Below are 27,209 nucleotides of genomic sequence, written 5' to 3'. Positions count from 1 at the left end.
TTTCAACATTTATCTCCGAGAGTGACAACTAGACAGCCGTATATTTCGTTTCGTTCCAAATTTCAAAACTTTTTGGCGCAATTTTTTTTAAAAATTCCCATTCATTCTCAATGGGGATTTATAATTTGCTCTAACTTCTACATTTTTCAACCGATTCAACCCATTCCAACTTTCAACTCTTCATATTCTTCCTGCCTATTCCCCAAATTCAAACTTACCATAAATTCCACATTTTCAAATTTGAAATTCAACCAAATTTTCCAAAATTTCCCTTTTCCACTCTAATTTCTACATTTTTCAACCGATTCAACTCGTTTCAACTTTCAACTCTTCATATTCTTCCTCCCTATTCCACAAATTCACACTTACCATAAATTCCAAATTTTCAAATTTGAAATTCAACCAAATTTTCCGAAATTTCCTTTTTCCGCTCTAATTTCGACATTTTTCAACCGATTCGACTCGTTTCAACATCATTCTTCGGCATTCCCCGAGTATTTCTTCAACTTCTTCACCTTCACACGCAATTTCCTCAGGAATTGCAAATTCTAGTTATTATTATTATTTTACTTATTCTGCCTGTTTTTTCGCCGTTCAACTACTTCCACATACTTCAACCTATTCACTCCGTTCCACTTTTCACTTATTCCAAATATTCATGACACGGCTGCTCACATTTCAAACATTCAAAAAATTTTCCGTTTTCACAAAATTCACAAATTTCCGGCAATTTTTCCCCATTCATTCTTAATGGCAGATTCAACATTTCACATTTACGTTGTTCCAGTTTGAAATTCACATCATTCAACCCATTCAAATCACATTGGGGACATTCCCAAACTTGGCAAATTCAAAATTTTCACATATTCACGTTTCAAAATTTCACAAAATTTCACAAAATTCCACAAAATTCCACAAAATTTCCTTTTTCACTTCTAATTTTAACATACTTCAACCGATTCAACTCGTTCCAACTTTCAACTGTTCATCTTTTCCCTACCTATTCCACACCTTCCCATTCAGCAAAAATTTCACATTTTTCAAATTTGAAATTCAACCAAATTCTGCAAAATTCTCGTTTTTCACCTCTAGTTTCCACATTTTTCAACCGATTCAACCCATTCCACTTTTCAACTCTTCATATTCTTCCTCCCTATTCCCCAAATTCACACTTACCATAAATTCCACATTTTCAAATTTGAAATTCAACCAAATTTTCCGAAATTTCCTTTTTCCACTCTAATTTCTACATTTTTCAACCGATTCGACTCGTTTCAACATCATTCTTCGGCATTCCCCGAGTATTTCTTCAACTTCTTCACCTTCACACGCAATTTCCTCAGGAATTGCAAATTCTAGTTATTGTGTGAAGGCGAAGGCCTTCACACATATGTTATTCTACTCCATTCACTTTATTATTATTATTCTTCTTCTTCTTCTATTTTATTCTCCGCGATTTTTGTCCTTCTACTTCTTCCACACAATTCAACCCATTCACTCCATTCCACTTTTCACTCATTCCAACTATTCCCGAGATGAGCGCTTCCATTTTTGGTATTCCGAAAATTCTCCGATTCCGCAAAATTCCCAAATTCCCGACAAATTTTTCCCCATTCATTCTCAATGGCACATTCAACGTTTCACATTCACGTCATTCCAGTTTCAAATTCACGTCATTCAGCACATTCACATCACATTGGGAAAGATTCTCAACATTCCCCAAATTCCCACTTCCCCAAAATTCCGCCAAATTCCCAAAAAATTCCCCAAAATTCCGTTTTTCACCTCTAAATTCCACGTTTTTCAACCCATTCAACCCATTCCAGTTTTCAACTCTTCATATTCTTCCACGCAATTCCCCAAATTCCCACTTCCCAAAAATTCTGCATTTTCAAATTTGAAATTCCACCAAATTCCACCAAATTCCCCAAAATTCCGTTTTTCACCTCTAGTTTCCACATTATTCAACCGATTCAACCCATTCCAGCTTTCAACTCTTCATATTCTTCCACGCTATTCCCCAAATTCCCACTTCCCAAAAATTCCGCGTTTTCAAATTTGAAATTCCACCAAATTCCACCAAATTCCACCAAATTCCCCAAAATTCCGTTTTTCACCTCAAAATTCTACGTTTCTCGAGAAATTCAACTCATTCCAAAATCATTCCACAGTATTCCCCAAAAAAAAAATTCAGCTTTTCGCCTTCACACGCAATTTCTCCAGAAATTGCAAATTCTAGTTATTATTATTATTCTATTTTATTCTCCGCGATTTCTGTCCTTCTACTTCTTCCACACAATTCAACCCATTCACTCCATTCCACTTTTCACTCATTCCAACTATTCCCGAGATGAGCGCTTCCATTTTTGGTATTCCGAAAATTCTCCGATTCCGCAAAATTCCCAAATTCCCGACAAATTTTTCCCCATTCATTCTCAATGGCACATTCAACGTTTCACATTCACGTCATTCCAGTTTCAAATTCACGTCATTCCAGTTTCAAATTCACGTCATTCAGCACATTCACATCACATTGGGAAAGATTCTCAACATTCCCCAAATTCCCACTTCCCAAAAATTCCGCAAAATTCCACCAAATTCCCCAAAATTCAGTTTTTCACCTCTAAATTCCACGTTTTTCAACCGATTCAACCCATTCCAGTTTTCAACTCTTCATATTCTTCCACGCTATTCCCCAAATTCCCACTTCCCAAAAATTCCGCATTTTCAAATTTGAAATTCCACCAAATTCCACTAAATTCCCCAAAATTCCGTTATTCACCTCTAAATTCCACGTTTTTCAACCGATTCAACCCATTCCAGTTTTCAACTCTTCATATTCTTCCACGCTATTCCCCAAATTCCCACTTCCCAAAAATTCCGCATTTTCAAATTTGAAATTCCACCAAATTCCACCAAATTCCACTAAATTCCCCAAAATTCCGTTATTCACCTTTAAATTCCACGTTTTTCAACCGATTCAACCCATTCCAGTTTTCAACTCTTCATATTCTTCCACGCTATTCCCCAAATTCCCACTTCCCAAAAATTCCGCATTTTCAAATTTGAAATTCCACCAAATTCCACCAAATTCCCCAAAATTCCGTTTTTCACCTCTAAATTCCACGTTTTTCAACGGATTCAACCCATTCCAACTTTATTCACCTTATGCTTCCCATATTCACCCCATTGACCCCCACTTCCACTATGTGGCGGCCATCTTGGATTGACCCTAAAGTGACCCCAATGAGCCCTGATTGGACCGGAAGTGACCCCAGGGACCCCGTAAGTGACCCCAAATAGACCGGAAGTGACCCCCAATGAACCGGAAGTGACCTCAGGCAAACCGGAAGTGACCTCAGGCAAACCGGAAGTGACCCTAAATAGACCGGAAGTGACCTCAGGAAAACCGGAAGTGACCCCAGGTAAACCGGAAGTGACCCAAATAAACCGGAAGTGACCTCAGGTAAACCGGAAGTGACCCAAATAAACCGGAAATGACCAAAATAAAACCAGAAGTGACCCAAAAAATATTCAGCTTCTTCGCCTTCACACGCAATTTCTCCAGAAATTGCAAATTCTAGTTATTATTATTCTTCTTCTATTTTATTCTCCGCGATTTCTGTCCTTCTACTTCTTCCACACAATTCAACCCATTCACTCCATTCCACTTTTCACTCATTCCAACTATTCCCGAGATGAGCGCTTCCATTTTTGGTATTCCGAAAATTCTCCGATTCCGCAAAATTCCCAAATTCCCGACAAATTTTTCCCCATTCATTCTCAATGGCACATTCAACGTTTCACATTCACGTCATTCCAGTTTCAAATTCACGTCATTCCAGTTTCAAATTCACGTCATTCAGCACATTCACATCACATTGGGAAAGATTCTCAACATTCCCCAAATTCCCACTTCCCAAAAATTCCGCAAAATTCCACCAAATTCCCCAAAATTCAGTTTTTCACCTCTAAATTCCACGTTTTTCAACCGATTCAACCCATTCCAGTTTTCAACTCTTCATATTCTTCCACGCTATTCCCCAAATTCCCACTTCCCAAAAATTCCGCATTTTCAAATTTGAAATTCCACCAAATTCCACTAAATTCCCCAAAATTCCGTTATTCACCTCTAAATTCCACGTTTTTCAACCGATTCAACCCACTCCAGTTTTCAACTCTTCATATTCTTCCACGCTATTCCCCAAATTCCCACTTCCCAAAAATTCCGCATTTTCAAATTTGAAATTCCACCAAATTCCACCAAATTCCACTAAATTCCCCAAAATTCCGTTATTCACCTTTAAATTCCACGTTTTTCAACCGATTCAACCCATTCCAGTTTTCAACTCTTCATATTCTTCCACGCTATTCCCCAAATTCCCACTTCCCAAAAATTCCGCATTTTCAAATTTGAAATTCCACCAAATTCCACCAAATTCCACCAAATTCCCCAAAATTCCGTTTTTCACCTCAAAATTCTACGTTTCTCGAGAAATTCAACTCATTCCAAAATCATTCCACAGTATTCCCCAAAAAAAAAATTCAGCTTTTCGCCTTCACACGCAATTTCTCCAGAAATTGCAAATTCTAGTTATTCTTCTTCTTCTATTTTATTCTCCGCGATTTCTGTCCTTCTACTTCTTCCACACAATTCAACCCATTCACTCCATTCCACTTTTCACTCATTCCAACTATTCCCGAGATGAGCGCTTCCATTTTTGGTATTCCGAAAATTCTCCGATTCCGCAAAATTCCCAAATTCCCGACAAATTTTTCCCCATTCATTCTCAATGGCACATTCAACGTTTCACATTCACGTCATTCCAGTTTCAAATTCACGTCATTCAGCACATTCACATCACATTGGGAAAGATTCTCAACATTCCCCAAATTCCCACTTCCCCAAAATTCCGCCAAATTCCCAAAAAATTCCCCAAAATTCCGTTTTTCACCTCTAAATTCCACGTTTTTCAACCCATTCAACCCATTCCAGTTTTCAACTCTTCATATTCTTCCACGCAATTCCCCAAATTCCCACTTCCCAAAAATTCTGCATTTTCAAATTTGAAATTCCACCAAATTCCACCAAATTCCCCAAAATTCCGTTTTTCACCTCTAGTTTCCACATTATTCAACCGATTCAACCCATTCCAGCTTTCAACTCTTCATATTCTTCCACGCTATTCCCCAAATTCCCACTTCCCAAAAATTCCGCGTTTTCAAATTTGAAATTCCACCAAATTCCACCAAATTCCCCAAAATTCCGTTTTTCACCTCAAAATTCTACGTTTCTCGAGAAATTCAACTCATTCCAAAATCATTCCACAGTATTCCCCAAAAAAAAAATTCAGCTTTTCGCCTTCACACGCAATTTCTCCAGAAATTGCAAATTCTAGTTATTATTCTTCTTCTATTTTATTCTCCGCGATTTCTGTCCTTCTACTTCTTCCACACAATTCAACCCATTCACTCCATTCCACTTTTCACTCATTCCAACTATTCCCGAGATGAGCGCTTCCATTTTTGGTATTCCGAAAATTCTCCGATTCCGCAAAATTCCCAAATTCCCGACAAATTTTTCCCCATTCATTCTCAATGGCACATTCAACGTTTCACATTCACGTCATTCCAGTTTGAAATTCACGTCATTCAGCACATTCACATCACATTGGGAAAGATTCTCAACATTCCCCAAATTCCCACTTCCCAAAAATTCCGCAAAATTCCACCAAATTCCCCAAAATTCAGTTTTTCACCTCTAAATTCCACGTTTTTCAACCGATTCAACCCATTCCAGTTTTCAACTCTTCATATTCTTCCACGCTATTCCCCAAATTCCCACTTCCCAAAAATTCCGCATTTTCAAATTTGAAATTCCACCAAATTCCACTAAATTCCCCAAAATTCCGTTATTCACCTCTAAATTCCACGTTTTTCAACCGATTCAACCCATTCCAGTTTTCAACTCTTCATATTCTTCCACGCTATTCCCCAAATTCCCACTTCCCAAAAATTCCGCATTTTCAAATTTGAAATTCCACCAAATTCCACCAAATTCCACCAAATTCCCCAAAATTCCGTTTTTCACCTCTAGTTTCCACATTATTCAACCGATTCAACCCATTCCAGCTTTCAACTCTTCATATTCTTCCACGCTATTCCCCAAATTCCCACTTCCCAAAAATTCCGCGTTTTCAAATTTGAAATTCCACCAAATTCCACCAAATTCCACCAAATTCCCCAAAATTCCGTTTTTCACCTCAAAATTCTACGTTTCTCGAGAAATTCAACTCATTCCAAAATCATTCCACAGTATTCCCCAAAAAAAAATTTCAGCTTTTCGCCTTCACACGCAATTTCTCCAGAAATTGCAAATTCTAGTTATTCTTCTTCTTCTTCTATTTTATTCTCCGCGATTTCTGTCCTTCTACTTCTTCCACACAATTCAACCCATTCACTCCATTCCACTTTTCACTCATTCCAACTATTCCCGAGATGAGCGCTTCCATTTTTGGTATTCCGAAAATTCTCCGATTCCGCAAAATTCCCAAATTCCCGACAAATTTTTCCCCATTCATTCTCAATGGCACATTCAACGTTTCACATTCACGTCATTCCAGTTTCAAATTCACGTCATTCAGCACATTCACATCACATTGGGAAAGATTCTCAACATTCCCCAAATTCCCACTTCCCCAAAATTCCGCCAAATTCCCAAAAAATTCCCCAAAATTCCGTTTTTCACCTCTAAATTCCACGTTTTTCAACCCATTCAACCCATTCCAGTTTTCAACTCTTCATATTCTTCCACGCAATTCCCCAAATTCCCACTTCCCAAAAATTCTGCATTTTCAAATTTGAAATTCCACCAAATTCCACCAAATTCCCCAAAATTCCGTTTTTCACCTCTAGTTTCCACATTATTCAACCGATTCAACCCATTCCAGCTTTCAACTCTTCATATTCTTCCACGCTATTCCCCAAATTCCCACTTCCCAAAAATTCCGCGTTTTCAAATTTGAAATTCCACCAAATTCCACCAAATTCCACCAAATTCCCCAAAATTCCGTTTTTCACCTCAAAATTCTACGTTTCTCGAGAAATTCAACTCATTCCAAAATCATTCCACAGTATTCCCCAAAAAAAAAATTCAGCTTTTCGCCTTCACACGCAATTTCTCCAGAAATTGCAAATTCTAGTTAACTTTGTTATTTTCAGTTTTTTGCAAGGTGCTAAAGATTCATGATAATATTTATACTAAAGTCTTGGTTTGTTTGGCAATCATCACGATATTATCTGACAAATGTGAGAATGAGTCATTGTGTGCCGCTTTTGTCAGCTTGCTGTGCTTTTTGCCTTGGGATTTTGCTATGGAGGCCATTTTTGCTTTTTTTTGTCATTCTCTCTGTTATCTGGGGGGTGAGCAAAAAGGCCATATGTTTTTGGAATGTCGTTGCACTCGTGGAGTAATTTTCGTCCGCTGACCTCTTTGGGAAGGTTCATCACTGTTCCCAATTTGTGGATAATGGCTCTGACTGTGATTCGCTGGAGTACCAAAACCTTCTTTGAAACATTTTCCAGAATGATATAGATCATAGTCACTTTATTTCTTTCTTCAGATTGTGGCATGGTGCATTTCTTTTTTGAAGACCTTGTAACCTACTTTGTCTTATAGGCGCTAATTAAGTGATTTCCTGATTTACCAAGTCTGGCAGGAATCTGTCTTGGATGTGGTCAATGTAATTTAACACAGCTATATAAAATTTGTGGCTAATCACAGTTAATCACGATTTAATGAGGGGCAATCAAATGCTTTTCCACATTGGGCCAGTTAGGATGGAGTTTTTTTTTTTTTTTTTTTTACTTAATAAATGTATAGATTTTTTTTTCTTTTCTTTTTTTTTTCTTACAAAACTTTGTTTGCATTCACCTAGTTGTCAAAGGATTTGTAGTCAATTGTGTTTAGGTTAGCGCTATAGGTAATAACTGGGCAATTTCAGACCTTCAATTTACTTGCATAGGTTTAGCCAGCAAGTACAAGAACTCAAATTGGGTGCAGGGAAACATGTAAACTTTTGGAAATGGACAGCAATTCAGTATTTAGAATATCAGAAGACTAAAACTTTTTTTTTTTTTATCAAGAACCTAACCACAGCCATGATAGACATTTATGATAAATAAGTCAGACAACAAAGCCATTACTGACAAGGGTCAGCAAAGATCAAAACTTAATGCGTCACATTAGATATTAAGACATCAGGTTGTGTAACAGCGGCGGCATTTACAACAAAGTATAAGCACAAAAGGTGACCACAGCATTTGCATAAGAAGAAGCAAATGCTCTTAAACACTTAGGAATTTACTCCTACAAGAAAGAAAGGTCTAAAGTTACCATGAAATAAAACTTAACCAGTTGTCTTTCACTGGAGCTGCCCTTCCAGACTTTTGGCAACGTACATAAATTAAGGTTCTTGTCATGTTTGTATTATTTCCCACATCCATCCACAGGCAGTACCTGGTAGTGGTGTTCAGAGACAAACCGCTGGAGCTGTGGGACATCAGGACAGGGACACTTCTTCGAGAGATGGCAAAGAACTTCCCTACCGTTACGGCTCTGGTACAAAGATGAACCACTCATGATTTCTTTTGTTAACTGTCGTATCTTTTCCATGACATAAATTGACACATTTACATTAACAAAAATTGAAGACGACATAAAGTTTGTCATCTGCTGTTGATGTTTCCATATTTTGCCCACAATAATCCCCGAGAGTACTAAAACAGAATATGTTGATGATGTACCATTCCAGTAATTTTTTCTTACCTTTTGTTATTCTACGTCCTCCTGAGCTCATGTGGGCAATTGGAATGATTTCTCTAACAAAACATCCTTTCTCAGCAAAGCACAGTGGCGTCTTTAGGCCAGCTATACTCATAAAAGAAGAGTTATATGGGACAAACTTTACTGTGCTGCTGTAAAATCCTCTACAGAGCGAATAAAACCACCAGTATCTTTAATAATACATGCTGGCCTTCCTCAGTATCATATTGCTGTCTTATTTCCATATTGATTGCAAACTTGAGATCCAAGACCACCGCTATAGTCCTCCAGCAGATGTTCCTAGGGAGTAAGATTGGGGAGTACCTATTGTGTGCTTTTTAGCACCTTTATGTGAGAATGAAAACACATCTGTTTCTTTGGTTTCTTTCTGCTTTTAACCCTTTGCTCCTCAAATCTCAAATTTAAGGAATGGTCCCCATCGCACAACTTGAAGAGTTTAAAGAAGAAGCAGATGGCGGCAAGGGAGGCTATGGCTCGTCAAACAGTGTCAGACGCTGAGCAAAATAGTGTTGAATCTTCAGTAATCAGGTCAGCACTCAAAAGTACTTTTGTTTATAGGTCACACACAGTTACTTCAGATGAGCAAATGTGTTTGATTCCTTCACCAGCCTACTGCAGGATGCAGAGAGCAAGTCGGAGACCACCCAGGCCATATCTGCCAGGGAACATTTTGTGTTCACTGACACAGATGGGCAGGTCTACCACATCACTGTTGAGGGGAACACTGTCAAAGACGGTGCCCGTATCCCTCCTGATGTAAGTCCAGACTATAATTATTTTTTGTTTGTTTGTGTCGTCATTTTGGCTCTGTTTTTGTTTTTTGTTTTTCTTGAAGGCATTCCTACACCTCGTAACTCTGAATTATGAAGAGTAGGCCCGAGTGTAATGAGTGGCTGCCTGTGTGGTAATTACAGGATACTAGTGGATGGCGTTTTTGTTTATTAATTTCTCCGGGCGTAGAGATTGGGGCGGCCTTCAGTATTTCTTAGTGCTTTCTAGCTCTATGCCTTTGTAATGAGGAATAACAATCACATATCACGTTCTATTTCTAAGCAGCAGATTGGATTCTTAAGCAAGTGTGTTTTCAAGCTCTCTCAGTACAGTTGTAGAGACCAGAGGGGTTATCGAGGGATTCGAAGTCCTTCATAACTTCATGACTGATGCAGATTCATTTCACATGGATTTGCATACCCCAAAGGCTTTTGCAGCCTTCATATCTGTGTCAGCATACTGACACAAACTCTCCCAAAATGTTTTATCTTGTCAGCTACACCACACAGACTGGAGGTGAGACGCTTACAGCGACTCCACAGCACCAGTCTTGTCTAGTGACATAATCTAACTTTAACTCATCCATGCATGTTTACCGCCTTGCTGTCATAAATATTAATAGACCTTTTTTGCTTATTCTTTGCATCCAAAACACAAATATGTCAGTGATCGGGTTACATTTGGAAATGTGGAATTGTCTTAATATATTGCAGGGCAGTATGGGTAGTATTGCCTGCATTGCCTGGAAAGGTGATACCCTGGTGCTCGGTGATGTGGATGGAAATCTTAACTTCTGGGACCTTAAAGCACGTTTGTCAAGGTATTTTTACATCTATTTGTGAAGAAAATGTTTGACTTGACTTTCCCCTTAAATATTATTTTACATTCATGTATTAGCGATGTATTTATTTTAAATGCACGATGTCATGCTCTCAGTGTGTTTCGTATTACAACTATTTGAGCCCAAGGAATAATTTAGATTGCAGCCAATCGGCTTTTGTCAAGTGTTTGTTCAGTGTTATGTATTTACAACAGTAAATATTATTATATTTAATTTGTACATTTTATTATAATAAATAATAATAAATATAAAATTCTATTATTATTTTTTGTCTTGAATTTAATCAAATTGAATTGAATTAAAGTCTAAAATTTGGTAAATCCTACCTGAATCTTGGTAATGTAAACATTGTTTGTAGACGGATGCTTATCCCTATCTATTTTTTCTTGTAATCAAAAACGAACATGTAAAAAAAAAAAAAAAATCACCAAGTATGAAATTTTAAGATGCAGGTTTGCATAATGGGTGATAACATGTATTTTAAGATGATTAAATGCCCCAATGCCGTTGATATTTAGGGGAATACCAACTCACCGCGGCTGGGTGAAGAAAATTCGCTTTGCCCCAGGCAAAGGCAACCAGAAGCTCTTGGTTATGTACACCGATGGAGCAGAGGTCTGGGACACCAAAGAGGTAAGGCTTCATGAGAGCTTGCGGGACCGTTTATTGTATTGATACATATGCATTTCACGATGGCACTTTCTACATTTCTGCAATGCTAAATTCCCATAGACATGCTCAAACAAAGTGAAAAGAATTATCTTTTTGCATGTGACATGGCTCAATTTGTGCTGTTGCTTACATGTTTTGAGTGCCAAGACCTAGCACCTTGTATATGAAGCTCATCAAACGCTGACTGGTCTTAAACAAATCATCCACATTAAATGCAACATTTTTCTGTACAAGCACACTGTCAAGGTTAATAAGCTTTGCATAGATAAATAGAAGTGAAAAGCACGCCACAGAGACGTTAATTCTTTCTTAAAGCGCCTTCAATCCTGACTTGGACTTTGCCATGGAATATTTTCTTGCCACTGTCATCTCAAATAATATTTGACAATCTTATTTTGAGCTCAACTTCATGCGTCTTACAACTTTAACAGACTGGACTTTATTTTCCTTTATATACACACCATAGCTTTTCTAGCAGGAATGAGTTATGGGGCCTGCAAAGGTGGACACAGGTTTATTGTCTTGTGTATTTAGCATTGTAGACTGTGGGAACATGGCTGGATGCTTTATGGGAACAGAGATAAGATGCACCGCTCAGTCCCCAATTGTAAAAGGCAGAGAGCAGATGGAAGAAGTTGCAGAGGGAAGCCGTCATAGAAGCAAGGGAGGAGCAGATCTCCCAAATGCTGACAGCCGGCTTAAGCGCTCACTTCAGCACGTTCCCATTAAAAGCAGTTTGAAAAGGCTGTTTGCTGTCTACCCGTCTACATCCTGCATTTTGTTTGTTCAAAATCATTTAAGGATTTTGTTATAGCTAATTTCTCCAGATGACATCTGTGTTTTTAGGTTAGTCTTTAAACAGCATACAAATAAACCTTCCCAATAACATTTGTGTTCATCTGCATTGGTTATAATCTCTTGTAGGTCCAAATGGTCAGCAGCATGCGTATTGGTCGCAACGTAAATTATCGCATCTTAGATATTGACTGGTGCACTTCAGACAAAGTCGTGCTGGCTTCAGACGACGGCTGTATTCGAGTTTTGGAGATGGCCATGAAGTCCGCTAGCTATCGTATGGATGAACAAGATCTCACCGGTAAGCCAAAAGCTGACCATTAAGAATAGAAATGAATGGATGGTACATTGAATTTAAATTTGTGTGGTGTAGTTCTGCTCTTCCTAACACTTTATTTCTGTCTGCTGTGTGACCAATATGTCCAGATTCAGTGTGGTGCCCATATCTGCTGCTACCCCGAGCTGCCCTCACTCTTAAGGCTTTCCTTCTACTGCAGCCGTGGTCAGGGACCTTCACGATGGACATTACACAAGTGTAAGTTCAAGCAGTCGCACTTTTAAGTGTGTATCGCAAACAATAATAGAACGTAATTTTTCCCCTAAATTAGACATTTGAGCATACATACTTAGTACAAACCTACATGTTTGAGCCGTGGCATCCAGAAGAAACTCACAAATGTTACTAGTTTCCATGAACCAGGAATGTTCTTCGAAACAAATAAGAGGCGACTCTTCAAATTCAGTTTTCGCACACGCAAGACTAATGGGAGTTGTGGGGCAGTGGGGAGTGCAGCTGGCCCAAGCTAACTTTATGAATTTTAATATCAGCCTACGGGACCAGGTGGCAATGTCAGCTTTGAGTTGGTTGCTTGCTTGTAGGTAATGTTAGTAGAATTTGCCGCAATATAAAACCAAACAAGCCTACAACAGTAGTCCATTATAATAAAAGTTAGTATTTAAATACTGGGTCACTGAAATGTTGTGCTTTTGTCTATAGTTAAAAAATAGACACATATACACTACACTATTGTCAAAATTATGTCACTGTATTTGTTCATCCTACATTGAATTTTACACATTTATTATTTTTATTAATGTATTTAATCATTCATGAATTCTAAACCCAGTGCCTGCAATTATTTTAAGCTATACAGTAATCCCTCCTACTTTGCGGGGGTTACGTTCCAGACCCACCCGCGAAATGGGAATTTCCGCGAAATAGAAACTAGATTTTTTTGAAGTATGAGCCATAATTTAGCCATAAGATATTCTATTTTTATCGCTGACATCAACCAGCTCGCTGCTAGGGGACTTTCATATCAATGGACTGTGCGCTCCGCATTCATGCCTTAGCGACGAGACTAACAGTGTATTGCTATGTCCAGATGAAGGCCACCGCCGGTGGAGAGAACGCCCTGAAGTCACATGTGACGATAAAGTATACTGTACTGACTCTTTAATTTATTCATTTCAAAACAAGAAAACGACTTTTAAACATAAGCTATCATTATTAAAGGAAAATGAAGAAACTCAAGTGGCCGCGAAACCTCGTGAAATGATGAAATTTCTGCGATAAAATCATTAATTTATTTTTGAAAACCCGCGATACAGCGAAGCCGCGATAGTTGAAGCCGCGAAGTAGGAGGGATTACTGTACATCTTTTATGCATCAGATTGGCATATTTTAAGGGTTATATCATGATCAATCTTGTAAACAATGTTAATTTTAATAAACATAATAGAAATAATGGATGTATGCGCACACACACACACTCATTGAACTGGCAAATGTTTTTTTCAACAATAGAAACAAGATGCTTCAGTCAGTGCTTGTGTACTTATACGAAATTGTCTCGGTCTCACACACTCTTGTTTATCACTCAGCTGACTCATTCTCAGAATCTCAATCTTTCTCTGCAAACTAGTGTCTTCCAAGTCCTCTGGCTTTCTCTCTGTAGCACTCTCAGATTGCTTTTTGTCATCTCTCTCAACACCATCATCCGGTTCTGTCTCAATGTCTCCTTGTTATCCATTTTTGTGGCGCAAAAATAGGATGTAATGTTTTTTTTATTCGTTATCAACAAAAAGCAGTGGAGTGGAATACCCAGCGTTTCAACAACCCATTCTATGAGTATAATTTATTGAATGAGGCCACTGTGTTTTGATAAGGCTCACTAATGTAAGCTGTAAGTAGGTTGAATATGCCCTAGACAGGCCCCCCTCGATAAGATTGGTCTAAAACCGGCACTCTTCAAGTCCACTCAAAATGTACTTGAAAAGACTAGGATGATAGATGTATTTAGTAGTGGTGTGAATCTGATAAAACATACATCTACTTAATGAATGGCTTCATCATTTAGTGTATTTTGCATGAAAGACAATTTTTGATTAAAAAGACAATGTTACAATTTACTTAGAATTTGTTCTATGAAGATTTCACTTTTCCATTAAGCTGCAACAAACACAAACAAATCAGTGCAATTTTTGGAATGGGATTTTTTTTTTTCTATTTAGCACACACAAAAAAAACAACACAAATGTCACATGAACAAAAAAAATAATTCAAAGAAAATGGTCATGCCCAAGGAAGACGAGAAACCCTGACGGGCTGATAAGGTGTCTCCCTCAGACTTCAAGTTAAAATTAAAGAACATTTTATAAAAATATATCTAATCAATCAATTAGCTTACTATTTGAAGTAGGATTAAAATTCAAGGTGAATTATGAGATGACAATATTCACAAAATTCCTGAATCCAGGGGACAGAACTTCTAAAGGTTAAATTAAAGCTATAATTTCAAGTAGGCTATAAATTCAAGTTTTGTTTTAGGTAAGGGTCCAATTGACGTCCGTTTTTCTTTCCAGAGACTACAATGAAAAAGATGAGATCAAAGGTTTGATCCAGGAGCAGCTTAATTCTTTGTCAAAGTAAGTTTTTGCTTTGCTTCATCTTTGTATGCAGTGATTACAGTGATCCCTCCTACTTCGCGGGGGTTACGTTCCAGACCCAACCGCGAAATGGGAATTTCCGCGAAATAGAAACTAGATTTTTTTGAGCTATTCTTGGAAGATATTCTATTTTTATCGCTGACATCAACCAGCTCGCTGCTAGGGGACTTTCATATCAATGGACTGTGCGCTCCGCATTCATGCCTTAGCGACGAGACTAACAGTGTATTGCTATGTCCAGATGAAGGCCACCGCCGGTGGAGAGTGTTATATCTTTACTATTTTCCAGGTTCTGATGTAGCAAGCATGGTTCGGACAACGACGTGATGGGTACTGCTTTATTCCTTTCATCACAGTCAGTTCACTGGCCGTACATCGCGACACTGAACGTCCCCGAAGCTCCCCCTCCCACATCCGGGGTTTTCCCACTACGGAACATGAGTTAGTCCAAAATATACAACAGCGAGAACGCCCTGAAGTCACATGTGACGATAAAGTATACTGTACTGACTCTTTAATTTATTCATTTCACTTTTAAACGTAAGCTATCATTATTAAAGGAAAATGAAGAAACTCAAGTGGCCGCGAAACCTCGTGAAATGATGAAATTTCTGCGATAAAATAATTCATTTCCGCATTTTTGAAAACCCGCGATATAGCGAAGCCGCGATAGTTGAAGCCGCGAAGTAGGAGGGATTACTGTATATACATTATTTTCTATGAGGATTTCACAAAATACGACAACTCTTATATTGAGGATTGTGGATGCCAGCATATATGCAAAAGTGGGCTTGTCTGGTTTTATCGTGTATCTGTGATGGACTCCTCAGTGACACGAAGAGTGTGCTGCAGGACCCCGAGCTCAGTCTGCTGCAGCGCTGCCTCCTGGTCTCACGGTGAGTTTCTCTCAGGATGCAGTGTCCTCTCTCCCTGAGGCTTTTCCAACTTTTTGTACTTTCAGGCAGTCCAAAACAGCTTTTGCAGGTTGACTAAACTTTATTTAAAAAGCACACTGCAAGTTTTTCGCATATTACATTTTACAATATTTTGTTGTTTTTTTTCTTCCGTAAAGCATATTTCAGTGCTTTGAAAAGCGCACACTGTATATTATATTATTGTTAGAGTAGTAACACCCACTAAGGAACTGTGGAAATATACTATTTACTAGTTCTGTATTGGAAAGTATACTACAAAATCATTGTGATAATTGTACACTCATGATATCCTATTATTTGCGTCTGCGAAAATTTTAACGGCATAGTTATTTAAAAATAGAACTAAACATTTGACTGATAGTTTGCAGCCAAATAATGGACTCAATTTTGCACGATTTGTTTCATTACACAATTTAATTAACAAAGAATTCAAAAAATTTAAAACTTAGCGTGTAATTAATAATAGTATTATTATGCAAATCCTGAGTCACCAGACCATGACAGATGATTCACTGTAATGCTCCAAAATTAGTTTTGTTGAATGCAGCAACAATTATTGCATCACAATTGCTTAAGATACACACAATATGACGACAGGTATAGGGCCAGTAACTTTGCTATAAATGTCAAACAATTCAATCTGCCTAGAATACAATTTAGTCGGCGAGAATGAAGGAAAGTTTTCGGCTTACAAATAATGAGAATGCTTTCCTACAGCTCATGAATCTATAATGCCTCTGCAGCTGGCCATCCTAAGTTATCATGCCACTGTTAACGTGGCCTGGTAACCTAGCAACAGCTGTGTGTCTGTGCAAAATAGCTAAAGGAGGCTCGTAGTGGTAAATGACGAGAAAAATACCAGAAGCATGTGGTTGGGCATAGTGGTGATGAGGTTGGAAAAAAAAATGTGCTGAAAGATGTAGTACATGTGCTCATTAGAAAGCTGAAAGAAACCATTAGTATTTTGATGTTGACTGAGGTGGTGTTTTTTGCAAACTGCAGGCTGTTCGGGGATGAGTCTGACCTTCAGTTTTGGACAGTGGCTTCACACTACCTCCAGTCATTTGCTCAGGCTCGTCAGCTCAGTGTGGCCACAGTGGAGGGGCAGATTCAAAATGAATCAGCTCAGCAGTCTCCTCAAAATCATCTGGACATCTGCCATGACATGTTGTGCGAAAGCTCCTATTTCCAGGTCAGTAAAACTAGTCAAAAAGGTTCTTTTTTTGCGGGGGGGGGGGGGGGGGTGATTGACCACAGCTTAATGTCAGACTCACACCCAAAAGCTCCATTGATCATTTAGGTTTAAATCAGTGAATGACCTTTGAATCGATTTGCAATTTGATTAAAATGTTAGTTGTATCCACTGTCATAGAAAGTGGGTCCCCAAAGATCTTTACAAAACCTCACATTTACTTATTTACAAACTTAATTGAACTGTAAAGCACAGCGGCAGGCATTCACCAAGCAGTTGTCTGCCTGCCACTAAAATATTATCTGTTAATCTAAATTTTACGTGCATCGTCTCCCAGGTGAAGGGTATGTCGAAACCGCTTGCCCCCACACTACCTGGATAGCTATGTCATACATATTGAGCTTCTCATTAAAGAGACCACACACGCAACAGTATTAACAAAATGAATTCTGATCCAAGTGCAACAAATAGGATTTGATACTTGCTTTTCTCTGAGCACTCCAATCTCCACCGATTCGTGCACAGTCCTAGTAAACAATAGCAGCTGTGCCTTGTCCTTTTCCGTTTTAACAACATTGCTATGGTGACGATTAGGATTTTATTCTTGCTATCCAATATCTCACTTGTTAAATATTGATATTGGGAAATACTTTCACTATGTGCACATAGGTAAAATATTCACTGAATATCCTGTAGTGTGTAATTTTATCCTAAAAAAGCCTGCACTTCCAATATTTCCCACCATATTCCAATATCTATATTACCTTCATCATTACATTACAAAAAAATATTGCTCAGAATGTTGCATTGTGATTTATCTTCATAAGAGAATCAAAGCCTGTGGAGAGAATGAGATCATGAATATCTGCTTTTTTTGGTTTGTTTATTTGAACATGATTCTCGGGCCCAACTCCAGGTGTGGTCTTTGCCCAGAAACTGATGGGTCTTCACATAGCTGATGCTGAAAACCCTGCTGCCGCTTTGATATAGCATATGGCACCTTTTATGCATAAACCAACCTCCAGCTGCACTTCCATATGTATATTGTATAATTGATAAATAATGGCGAAAATACATGTATGAGGACTAATGACTTCAGCCCAGAGCTGTATGGAAAAAGAAAAACAATTTGTCTGGCCATTTTCAAAAAACGTGTTTTTTTATTCGTTTGGAGGAGCCTGAAATGTTTTTTTTCGAGAATATGACAATTCATTTCTGACAAATATAACACTTATTAAAAAGACTCATTATTTTGCAATTGAATGGGAGGTTTCAGCATTTCAAATTCTAAAGTTTAAAGGATTGGATGACCTAACGCAATTACAAATGACATTTTTTCGGTTTCATTCAAACAGGTGACAAAAATAAGGTAAAAAGTGATGGCATTCATTTTTTCCACCCATATAAAAAACAGACAGGTGAAAAATGCTTTCTCTTTTCATGGCGCAAGAATACCATTGATAGCAAGATTACCATTGATCCATGCATTATTACTTCGATTGTTTTATTAACCTAACACATGTTTGGTAATGTGGGAGAAAGCTGCAATACCCTGAAGAAAACCCACATAAGCATGATGATAACATTCAAACTGCTCACAGAAAAGCCAGAACTGTAACTCGAATCCAGAATCGTAGAACTTAAAGGCAACCATGCATGCCACTATTCCATTGTGCCTACAAGATTAACAAATAAACGGTAAGTATCTTTTAGATGGCATTGAATAATTGAAATGCAATGCGACTTTCTAATTTCCTCTAGAAAGGCTCTTTCTGTAACTCTATCAAAGCCACCATGACTTAATAAAAATGATTATGCACAATTTTGTTTAAATGAAAGTTCCGCTGCGTATTAATAAGGGGCCACACTGTGAACATAAATAGAAGGCTTTGGGGGGAAAAACAAAAAACAAAAAACTTTCCAGACTGTCTGTAGCTACCTTTGGTTTGTGTTGTCATACAACAGCCGCATTGGCAGCAGCCTGGCTGTAATTACCAATATCTGAGCCTCCAACAGAGAGCACACTGCTCTGAAGCTTCTTAACACGTTTGATTTATGCCCTTAGCTGTGACTCACTGAAGAATGAAGCCTAACTACAAGCAAAAAAAGAATAATAATAATAGTAATAATAGAGCTTCTCTCTTTTCAACAAAGAAGTCGACACACATTTCCACACTGCTCATGCAGTCACACACCATTTTTGTGTGATGTCTTGAATGTCTTCTATTTTTCCTCACTTAACCAAAGAGCTTTATTTCTTTTCAATCAGAGTTTTAATCCTGAAACCAAGTGTATGGCCATGTTTGAAGGCATGCTGTGAAATAAAACAAGGAGTAAAGCACTTTTTTTTTTTAAGGACTGCGTCACTAGAAACACGAATGGCTCTTAAATATTTTAAAGCCTTCATAATTGTATTCTAACTGCCCTCTATATTCGCCTAATCACTATCGGTGCCGTGTAACGCGTGATTAGTTTTCTGCCTATGCAATGACTTGCTGATATTGAAAAATGACTGATCTTATCTTTGTAAAACCTTCATTCGCCTACAGAAATTCCAGTTGGATCGTGTTCACCTGCAGGAAGTGAAGCGCTCCAGTTATGAGCATACTAAGAAATGTGCTGACCAGCTCCTCCTTTTGGGTCAGGTAACTAAACTCCTCCACTACCACTTCCACCTTATTCCCTTTCAGCCTTTCTCTCTTTGTACACAGTTAGGTGAATTTGCACAATTGTTTTTATACACCACCACAGGGAATTGTCAAGTTTATGGACCAATTGAGTCTGTTCAGCTAAGATTGATAAAACATACACAGCAGCTAGACTTTCTGAGATCAATACAGCCATTGCTTAAACATAACATGTCTGCCTTTGCAAAGCTTATAATACTCTCTTGACACTGTCAGCTGTTCTGAGTATTTAGCTAAATCAAGTACTACGTACTGTATTGGTGTGCCTAATATTGTGGCAAGCCGTGGTAAGCTTCTGTTGCCTTAGAGCAGGTTGTTTCTTGGCTTATTCGGTTAGTCAACCTTGCTTTATGCTGTCGGCCAAATGAAGCAAGATGGAGGATAACAGCTCCCTGATTCCTCTGTAGGATCTCTGCCCGAGAGGATTGTAGTCACCTCACAATGTCACTGTTCGCTCTCTAATCACAGGCTGCAATCAGCAGGCTTTGTACTGAATGTGTCTCACCTATCTAGGCAGAAAGACAGAGGTCACTCAGCTCTGATACTAGCACAAAGCAAAGCCTTCAGGGCCAGCGGATAAAAAGGGTGATATCATCCATCCCCCTATAGTTTGGTCATTACTTCTTGCCTTTTCTCAGGCTGCCCTTATTGTCATCCATATCTCTGTCATTACCTTCTGTTGTAATGCTTCTGTTGCTTTCAGACGGATCGTGCCGTACAATTACTGTTGGAGACGAGTGCAGACAATCCTAGCTACTACTGCGATTCTCTAAAGGCCTGTCTGGTGACCACCATCACCTCCTCTGGACCATCCCAGTCCACTATCAAACTTGTGGCCACAAACATGATCGCCAACGGAAAGTTAGCAGGTACGGTTTGAACTTTCATAGTGACTTTTTGTACTTTGAAAGAGTACACACGGGTCTGCCAAAGTCTGCTTTGCTTAAATTGAATCTAGAAAACTCCTGGCTTTAAATTGAGTCAGATGTATTTTCGATCCCATTCATCACCTGGTGTCACACCCACTTAAACAGAACAGTCACACAAATATCACTTTTGGATGGTGTCCAATTATTACATCGAGAGTATAGCGGATTTACATTGTCGAACTGAAGCCATGTGTGCCATTGTCGCTCATTATCACATTGTAGCGTTTCCTCCCGGTGTTTTACCAGAGGGTGTGCAGCTGCTGTGTTTGATTGACAAGGCTGCAGATGCTTGCCGCTACCTGCAGACCTACGGGGAGTGGAACCGTGCCGCCTGGCTTGCCAAGGTAACTCAGTAAAAGCGGGTTTGTCTACTTCAGGGGTGTCAAACTCTTAAACTCCTTTTTTTTTTCGCGGGCCGCATTGTAGTCATAGCATCTTTCCGAGGGCCATTATGACTGTCAACCCAAATAAATGTATGAGCACCTCATATTATATACAATAAAAGCTACAAAACAAACTGACAAATAACTCGTTTTCAAATCAGAGGAGTAAAAAGTGGTCAAATGTAAAAAAAACAACAACATTAAAAGTGAAGACAATTTCCAATTCTAGTAATGAAACACAAATTTGATGCACAATTTGTCTTCGCGGACCTCATAAAATGATGTGGCGGGCCATATCTGGCCCCCGGGCCTTGAGTTTGACACCTGTGGTCTACTTGAAGCATCACATATTTGTGTGTGTGGGTTGAGGTCAGTTTTGGGTTTTTTTTTGGGGCGGGGGGGGTCAGGTATGATGGACATAAATGTTGATAGCACCTCGGCATTCACAGGTGTTTTATCCAATTGATTCATTATGCTTGTACCTTTTCCATGTTTATGTGTTTTCATCAATCGGGTACCACATAGTACCAAAGACGTTTGGGGCATCTAAAAACTACATGAAAGATTTCTATGTCAATTTAATAGCTATGCAGTGTAATGAATTATGAAGGGAAGCCTGTGCTTCTGGCTGGATGCAGGCAAAACAAGTCCCTGTTGTTTTGCGGAACAACAAGCACTCCCAACATTGAATGTTAGTTGTCGACTTCCCAGTTTCTGTAACCCTACCTAACTAGCACTGACGTCACAGACACCGAGTCAAATTATACAACGCTCCTTTACAATTGTCAGTGTCAGACAGCTATGAATATAACATTGCAGTGTTACACCGCTATTGAAGGGGGATTGAACCGGTGCCCTCCAAAAAGGTTTAGAATTGTTTATGCATGCCACAAGATGGTGGCAAAGCGCTTTTTTTGTTTAAATGAAGCTCCTAATTTCACATCAACACAGTTCCCTGGTACCAAAATGCAGCAAGATAGCAGGGAAGCATTGCTTTTGTCTCATCAACTCACTTTAGCTTATGGTATCTTCTTGGCACCATGAAATGTAGCAAGACTTGTTATTCTAGCCTGAGCAGAAAAAAAAAGTTTTATTGTACTGTATTTGTATTGCAGGTTGTTGTTTTCTCCCCTGAAGTCAGATTGGATAGGCCTAAACTCCCCTCAACGCTGAACAGTTGATGAATTTATTGTTAAAATGTATTTAGTTCCTTCTGGTTCTTTTTACTATAGATTATTTCATGGTTGTTTGTGGATAGGGTAGAATGACACTAAAAAACTTAAAATGCCTTTCGGATTCCCACGCAGCTTTGTGGAGGGAGGGTTGGGTCTTGGGTAAGGGAGAACTGATTAGAATTTTGTTGCCTCAGCATCATTGCACATGTTTCTTAACTCAGCTAAAATTTGTTTGCATTGTAATGCAGGAAATGATGGTCTATAAATGTGTACAATTTTGTGCTGACCCAGATTATCTCACAAGCGTTGTGCCAATGTGTTGTATTACACATTACCTTGTCACAAAGTTGTTTACCTTATTTATATACTACATACTCTTTTGTCAGGTGCGTCTCAATCCAGCCGAGAGTTCAGATGTGCTGAAGCGATGGGCGGAACATCTTTGCTCCCAGCAGGTCAACCAGAAATCCAAAGCCATCCTAGTGTTACTCTCCTTGGGCTGCTTTTACAAAGTGGGAGAGATGCTACACAGGTACGATATCGGCTTTTTCGTCAGCTTTATTAGACAATCACTTAAGTCATGTAAATTTAGTATGTCATGCGCTTCTTCTGTCTTTAGTGTCCTTATGGATCTGTTTCCTGCATAGCGTTCCCTTTTTATGTGGCCTTACATTTTGAGAGGCTTTCAGGAGGCATGTAGTGTGTGTGCCTCAAATCAGGCATTGTGCTGTTTTCTGACAATTATATTTCTTTCTTCTCCTCTCTCCACTTCGCATCTAGTATGAGGCACTTTGACTGTGCAGCTCTCTTTATCGAAGCCTGCTTGAAATACGGGGTCATGGAGGCCAACGACTCATCGAATATCCTTTTTCAAAATCCATTACATTGCTCCAAGGACCATTGATGGATGTACTGTTGCCGCTATGTTAAATCATAGCTATCTCTGTTGAAGACAGAGCTCAGAAAACGGTCATTAATTCAAAACGGAAAACAACACCAAACAAAGGAACTCAACAATGATTTGGAAATTTGGAAAATAAGTATTCAAATAGCTTTCTTTTGATCCACAAATGCAATTCTCCAGTAAAACTGTTGAACAAAACAACCCAAAAAGTCTCAGCTTTGCAGGCATCTTTCTTGTATTCCCCTCAATGAAACAATTCTCAAAACATCTCTGCCCAAGAAAATCACAATCCCGCAGGGTTGATTTGACAAACCGAAATGATCATAATTGTAATTCAAAACCTTACAACAACTGCCACTTTAACACATGCAGGGAAATAAAATAGAGACAGACTGTGACAGACTTACTAAACTTTCTTTCCAAGTTCTCCTTGACCTAATATCTCCACATAAACTCATAGAAACGGCATTTTTGGACTACGCACGCCTGCTGCGCTCGCTCGGCCTACGAGAGGGAGCCGCTCTGTGGGCATCGCGGGCGGGCACCGCCGGCGAGCAGCTGATGGAGGAGCTGTTCAAGGGGGAGGGAGGAGGGAATGAGGTGGTGCTTGACAATGACGAGGCCAAGGTAGTCATCGACTCTTGAAGATAAACAGACTCATGGCTGAGAATTAAGCTGAACCAGGGAGCTATATCTCGTCAACACGAGAAGACGGTGATGAGGTTCCGTTGGGTCATTTGTCAGTTCATTCATTCATGGTCTTCCCACGTTTGCGGCTATGGCGAGTTTGACATTTCGTAATGTTTTTGTTGTGACGATGGGACCGTCGTGTTTGTCGGCAGCTGTGTTGCTGCTTCAAAAGATTTTATCCTCCCAACGAGTGACGTCATGCACATTGTTGTGTGTTCAATTGAACTTTTAATATGGTGGGTTTGCATTATTGTCTGTGCCTGTGTTGAATACATTTGTTAGGCAAAAATGTATTAACTTGCTGTTCTACTGCTGTGATGAAATGCAGCAAGAAGTTGCTACATTTCTTCCCCTATGTTGCACTGCCTTGAAAGTTTACTCTCATCATTCATTATCCTTCTCCATCACTGAATTCCAAAGCATTGCACTTTTAATTTCCCTTTCAAGAATATTCATTTGCAGGACCATTCCACTTGACAGAGGTTTTTAAATGACCAAATCTTGGATGTGCACAATCCATCCCTCGTAGGTACTTGCATGTACAATGCAGCCCAAAAATATCCAGAACCAAGCCCAATATGGAGTAAAACTTATTTTTTGTTATTAGAAGAATGGATATTCTTCAGCTGAAAGGTGTTTATGTATCTGCAAAGCCTTCATAGCCAATGTTGATAATGCATAGTTGATCGTTTAGAATGGTGCAAAAGATGGTTTCCTCAAAAAAGATGAGCAAATGAATAATTTGTAGGGGAGAATGCGGAAAGTTTTTACTTGGAGTAAATTTACAATGCGTCAATTTACTAGTCATCTTATTGTGACAAGGAACATATTTCTTTTTTCTATTTCTACCTAGAGAATACCCATTCATCCAATAAAAATGTTTTTTAACTAGAAAAAAATAAATATTTGATTAAGAATCATTTTGGGGCATAAATAAATAATAAGACAGATGACAAGAGGCTGAGTGTTGGGCTTGATATTTGTATTGAATGCTTGAGTAGTCAATAACTGCTTTCAACATGAGCCACTTGTTAAATGGACACCGTCTGGATTGCTCCCGTTGAGCAATGGAAGTGTTGCAACTTGTCGCTGTACCTTCTCTGCGTGTTCCCCCCTTTTTTTTTTTTACTCACCACCCTTTGCTCATCAAAACCATACATACGAGTTGACATCGCATTGACAGCCTTTTGTGTGTTTATCCATCTTGTGGTGTGTCAACCTGTCCTGCAGTCAGACAGAAATGTCTTCTGTGGGACCGTCAGCGTGTTACTGTGTTTCATAAACACGTCAGTGCTGTTCCCCACTGTGTGACCAAGCAGTGTCAATCTACATGTTCTCATGTAATTTCCCAATTCCCACTTCTATAAGTGGATGTAAAGTCAATATATCGTTTGTGCACTGTGCAAGATTGTGCACTGTGAACACATGCCGCCACCTTATCGCACATATATTTTTTTACTTTCAATCTTTTTTTTTTTTTTTTTTTCCATTGATTTGTACAGGTCTTGGGTCACATTAATGGTAGAAAATACTTTGAGGTGATTTATCTCGATTGCTGTGTTGTATCACAACAACTAGCACTTGAACCGGGGTGTGTAGACTTTTTATATCTGCTGTATGTGGAAGAGCTAGTATATAATCCCAGCACGATCGATGTATTTCCTTGCATCTGTGAATATTTTTGTGCAGTGTTGTGATGGAAAACATACACATTCAGTACACACCGTACTTTTTAGCCTCTAGCAATGTGATGCTTTTTTTGTATAATGATGTGTAAAGGTAAGTCTTGTAGCTGGAGCACATATCTTTTATTGCAATCAATCAATCATTCTAAAGTCAGCAAGATTTTTTTTCATTATTGTCAGTTGATTATCACGCATCCTTTAAGCTGTACATTCGTAAATAAATCTGAAACAACAAAATTATTCCCCTATATGAATGGCAATAAAATGAGTCTTTACCGTACATTGTTCATGTCATCACTGCACTTGCAAATATGGGCACTAGAGGGGGCACTTAAGCTTTCCTTTTGGATTTTACTCCTCAACAGTAGACCACAAAGACCTGAGTCCTATTTGAGTTTTTTTTCTCTTTCATTACAGCTCAGGTATCGTTAAAACATTCACTCATTCGTAAAAGTGTCTTGAAGTGAATCAGCTAGCACAAACGGCTTCCGCCATTCATTACTTTTTGGCTCCAAAGGAGGGCCAACAGCTGGCCTCCTCTTTTCCTCACATTTATTTATTCATTCAGTGACATGCATTCTGTTCTTTGTTCCTCAGAGCTCAAAGAGAATAAAAGCAGTGCAAAAGAGAAGGCCACACAAATGACTTGATTGTGTTTCTTTTATAACGGCTCCATGAATAACTACCAGAGAGCCGATCCAGCCGCTACAACCTAGTCATCAGTATGCAGCGTGCCACGTAGTATTTCGGTTCTCTACTTGAACATGCTTCCTACCACCCAGTTAGCTGGCCCAAAGTACACTTCCCAAACAACCTCTCTTACTTCTGTCTTCCACCCTGCTTATGTTGCAAAACGTGATGAGCTTACTTGTATAACTTGTGCCAAACATTGCCTCTTTTTGAACTCTCCTTCCATAATATATGTGATTTGATTCTGAGCTGCAATATTTGCGCATGGTGGCAACCAACGCATGCATGTTCAATCTCACAGTCACAATCTGACATAATGACATTAGCTCCACCTTCACAAACCATTTCATTGGGGTATTTGGTGAGCTGGAGCCAATCCCAGTTGGCTTTTAGTTTAAGAAGCAGGCTCCATCCCCGTTTGGTTGCCAGCTAGTCAGAGGGCACATAAAGACAAACAAGTATTCACGTTTGTATTGACACCAATGGATTTTTTTTTTTTTAGAAGCAACTGGAGGGCCATAAGGAAACACTTGATTTGGATTTAAACTCCATCATACCATGAGCTGTTTCTAATATCCTTTGTATAACGCAAAGGTTTTCTTGATGTCTCTCATTATGTCATGATATCTGTTCAACTGCCAAAGTTTTGTTTGATTGATAAGGTCTAATTTTCTAGAATGGGTCAGTCTCATGTTTGGCACATCTCCCATATAGTTCTGGGTTTGAATCTCAATTCCTTCCCTTTGTGACATTAACATGTTCTTGCGCTTTGTACTTTAGCTTTTACATTCCAAAAACATGATCATTGTCTTTATTAAAGACGTGATCGTTTGGCTATTATACACCCGTGTTTTTGCCTAGCAACCAATCAAGGGAGGCTCCAGCTCATCTGTCACCCTAACAATGTGGTAGAAAATGGATGATGAACTACATACACGAAGGAAGTTGAATGTCAGTGCATCAGATTGTAATGTTTTGGGCGGTAAGTATATTAAGCCGCCCTTTGTGTGCAGCATCATGTGGAGGTGGGGAGGGAGGGGGGCGAGCAGCAGGTCAGTCCGTTCCC

General features: G+C 38.9%; 1 protein-coding gene across 1 annotated transcript in view; it reads left to right on the top strand.

Annotated features, from left to right (window-relative positions):
* Positions 1-25,724, top strand: part of wdr11 (WD repeat domain 11) — a 97,842-nt gene extending 72,118 nt beyond the window's left edge. The window contains exons 14-29 of the mRNA XM_085922019.1: positions 8,512-8,620; positions 9,252-9,373; positions 9,454-9,601; positions 10,330-10,436; positions 10,976-11,090; positions 12,054-12,225; positions 12,351-12,459; positions 14,790-14,852; positions 15,704-15,769; positions 16,811-17,000; positions 19,550-19,645; positions 20,391-20,556; positions 20,863-20,960; positions 22,561-22,706; positions 22,955-23,037; positions 23,530-25,724. Coding sequence (XP_085778145.1) covers positions 8,512-8,620; positions 9,252-9,373; positions 9,454-9,601; positions 10,330-10,436; positions 10,976-11,090; positions 12,054-12,225; positions 12,351-12,459; positions 14,790-14,852; positions 15,704-15,769; positions 16,811-17,000; positions 19,550-19,645; positions 20,391-20,556; positions 20,863-20,960; positions 22,561-22,706; positions 22,955-23,037; positions 23,530-23,723 — 1,984 coding nt within the window. The 3' untranslated portion in view covers positions 23,724-25,724. The remainder of the gene's footprint in view (positions 1-8,511; positions 8,621-9,251; positions 9,374-9,453; positions 9,602-10,329; positions 10,437-10,975; positions 11,091-12,053; positions 12,226-12,350; positions 12,460-14,789; positions 14,853-15,703; positions 15,770-16,810; positions 17,001-19,549; positions 19,646-20,390; positions 20,557-20,862; positions 20,961-22,560; positions 22,707-22,954; positions 23,038-23,529) is intronic.
* The last annotated feature ends 1,485 nt before the right edge of the window (positions 25,725-27,209 follow it).

Source organism: Syngnathus leptorhynchus, chromosome 10 (genome assembly GCF_054491065.1).
Source record: "Syngnathus leptorhynchus isolate UIUO chromosome 10, UIUO_Slep, whole genome shotgun sequence".
NCBI classification, from domain to species: Eukaryota; Metazoa; Chordata; class Actinopteri; order Syngnathiformes; family Syngnathidae; genus Syngnathus; species Syngnathus leptorhynchus.
The sequence above is the reverse complement of the archived record's forward strand: the minus strand, read 5'-3'. Positions and strand labels throughout refer to the sequence as shown.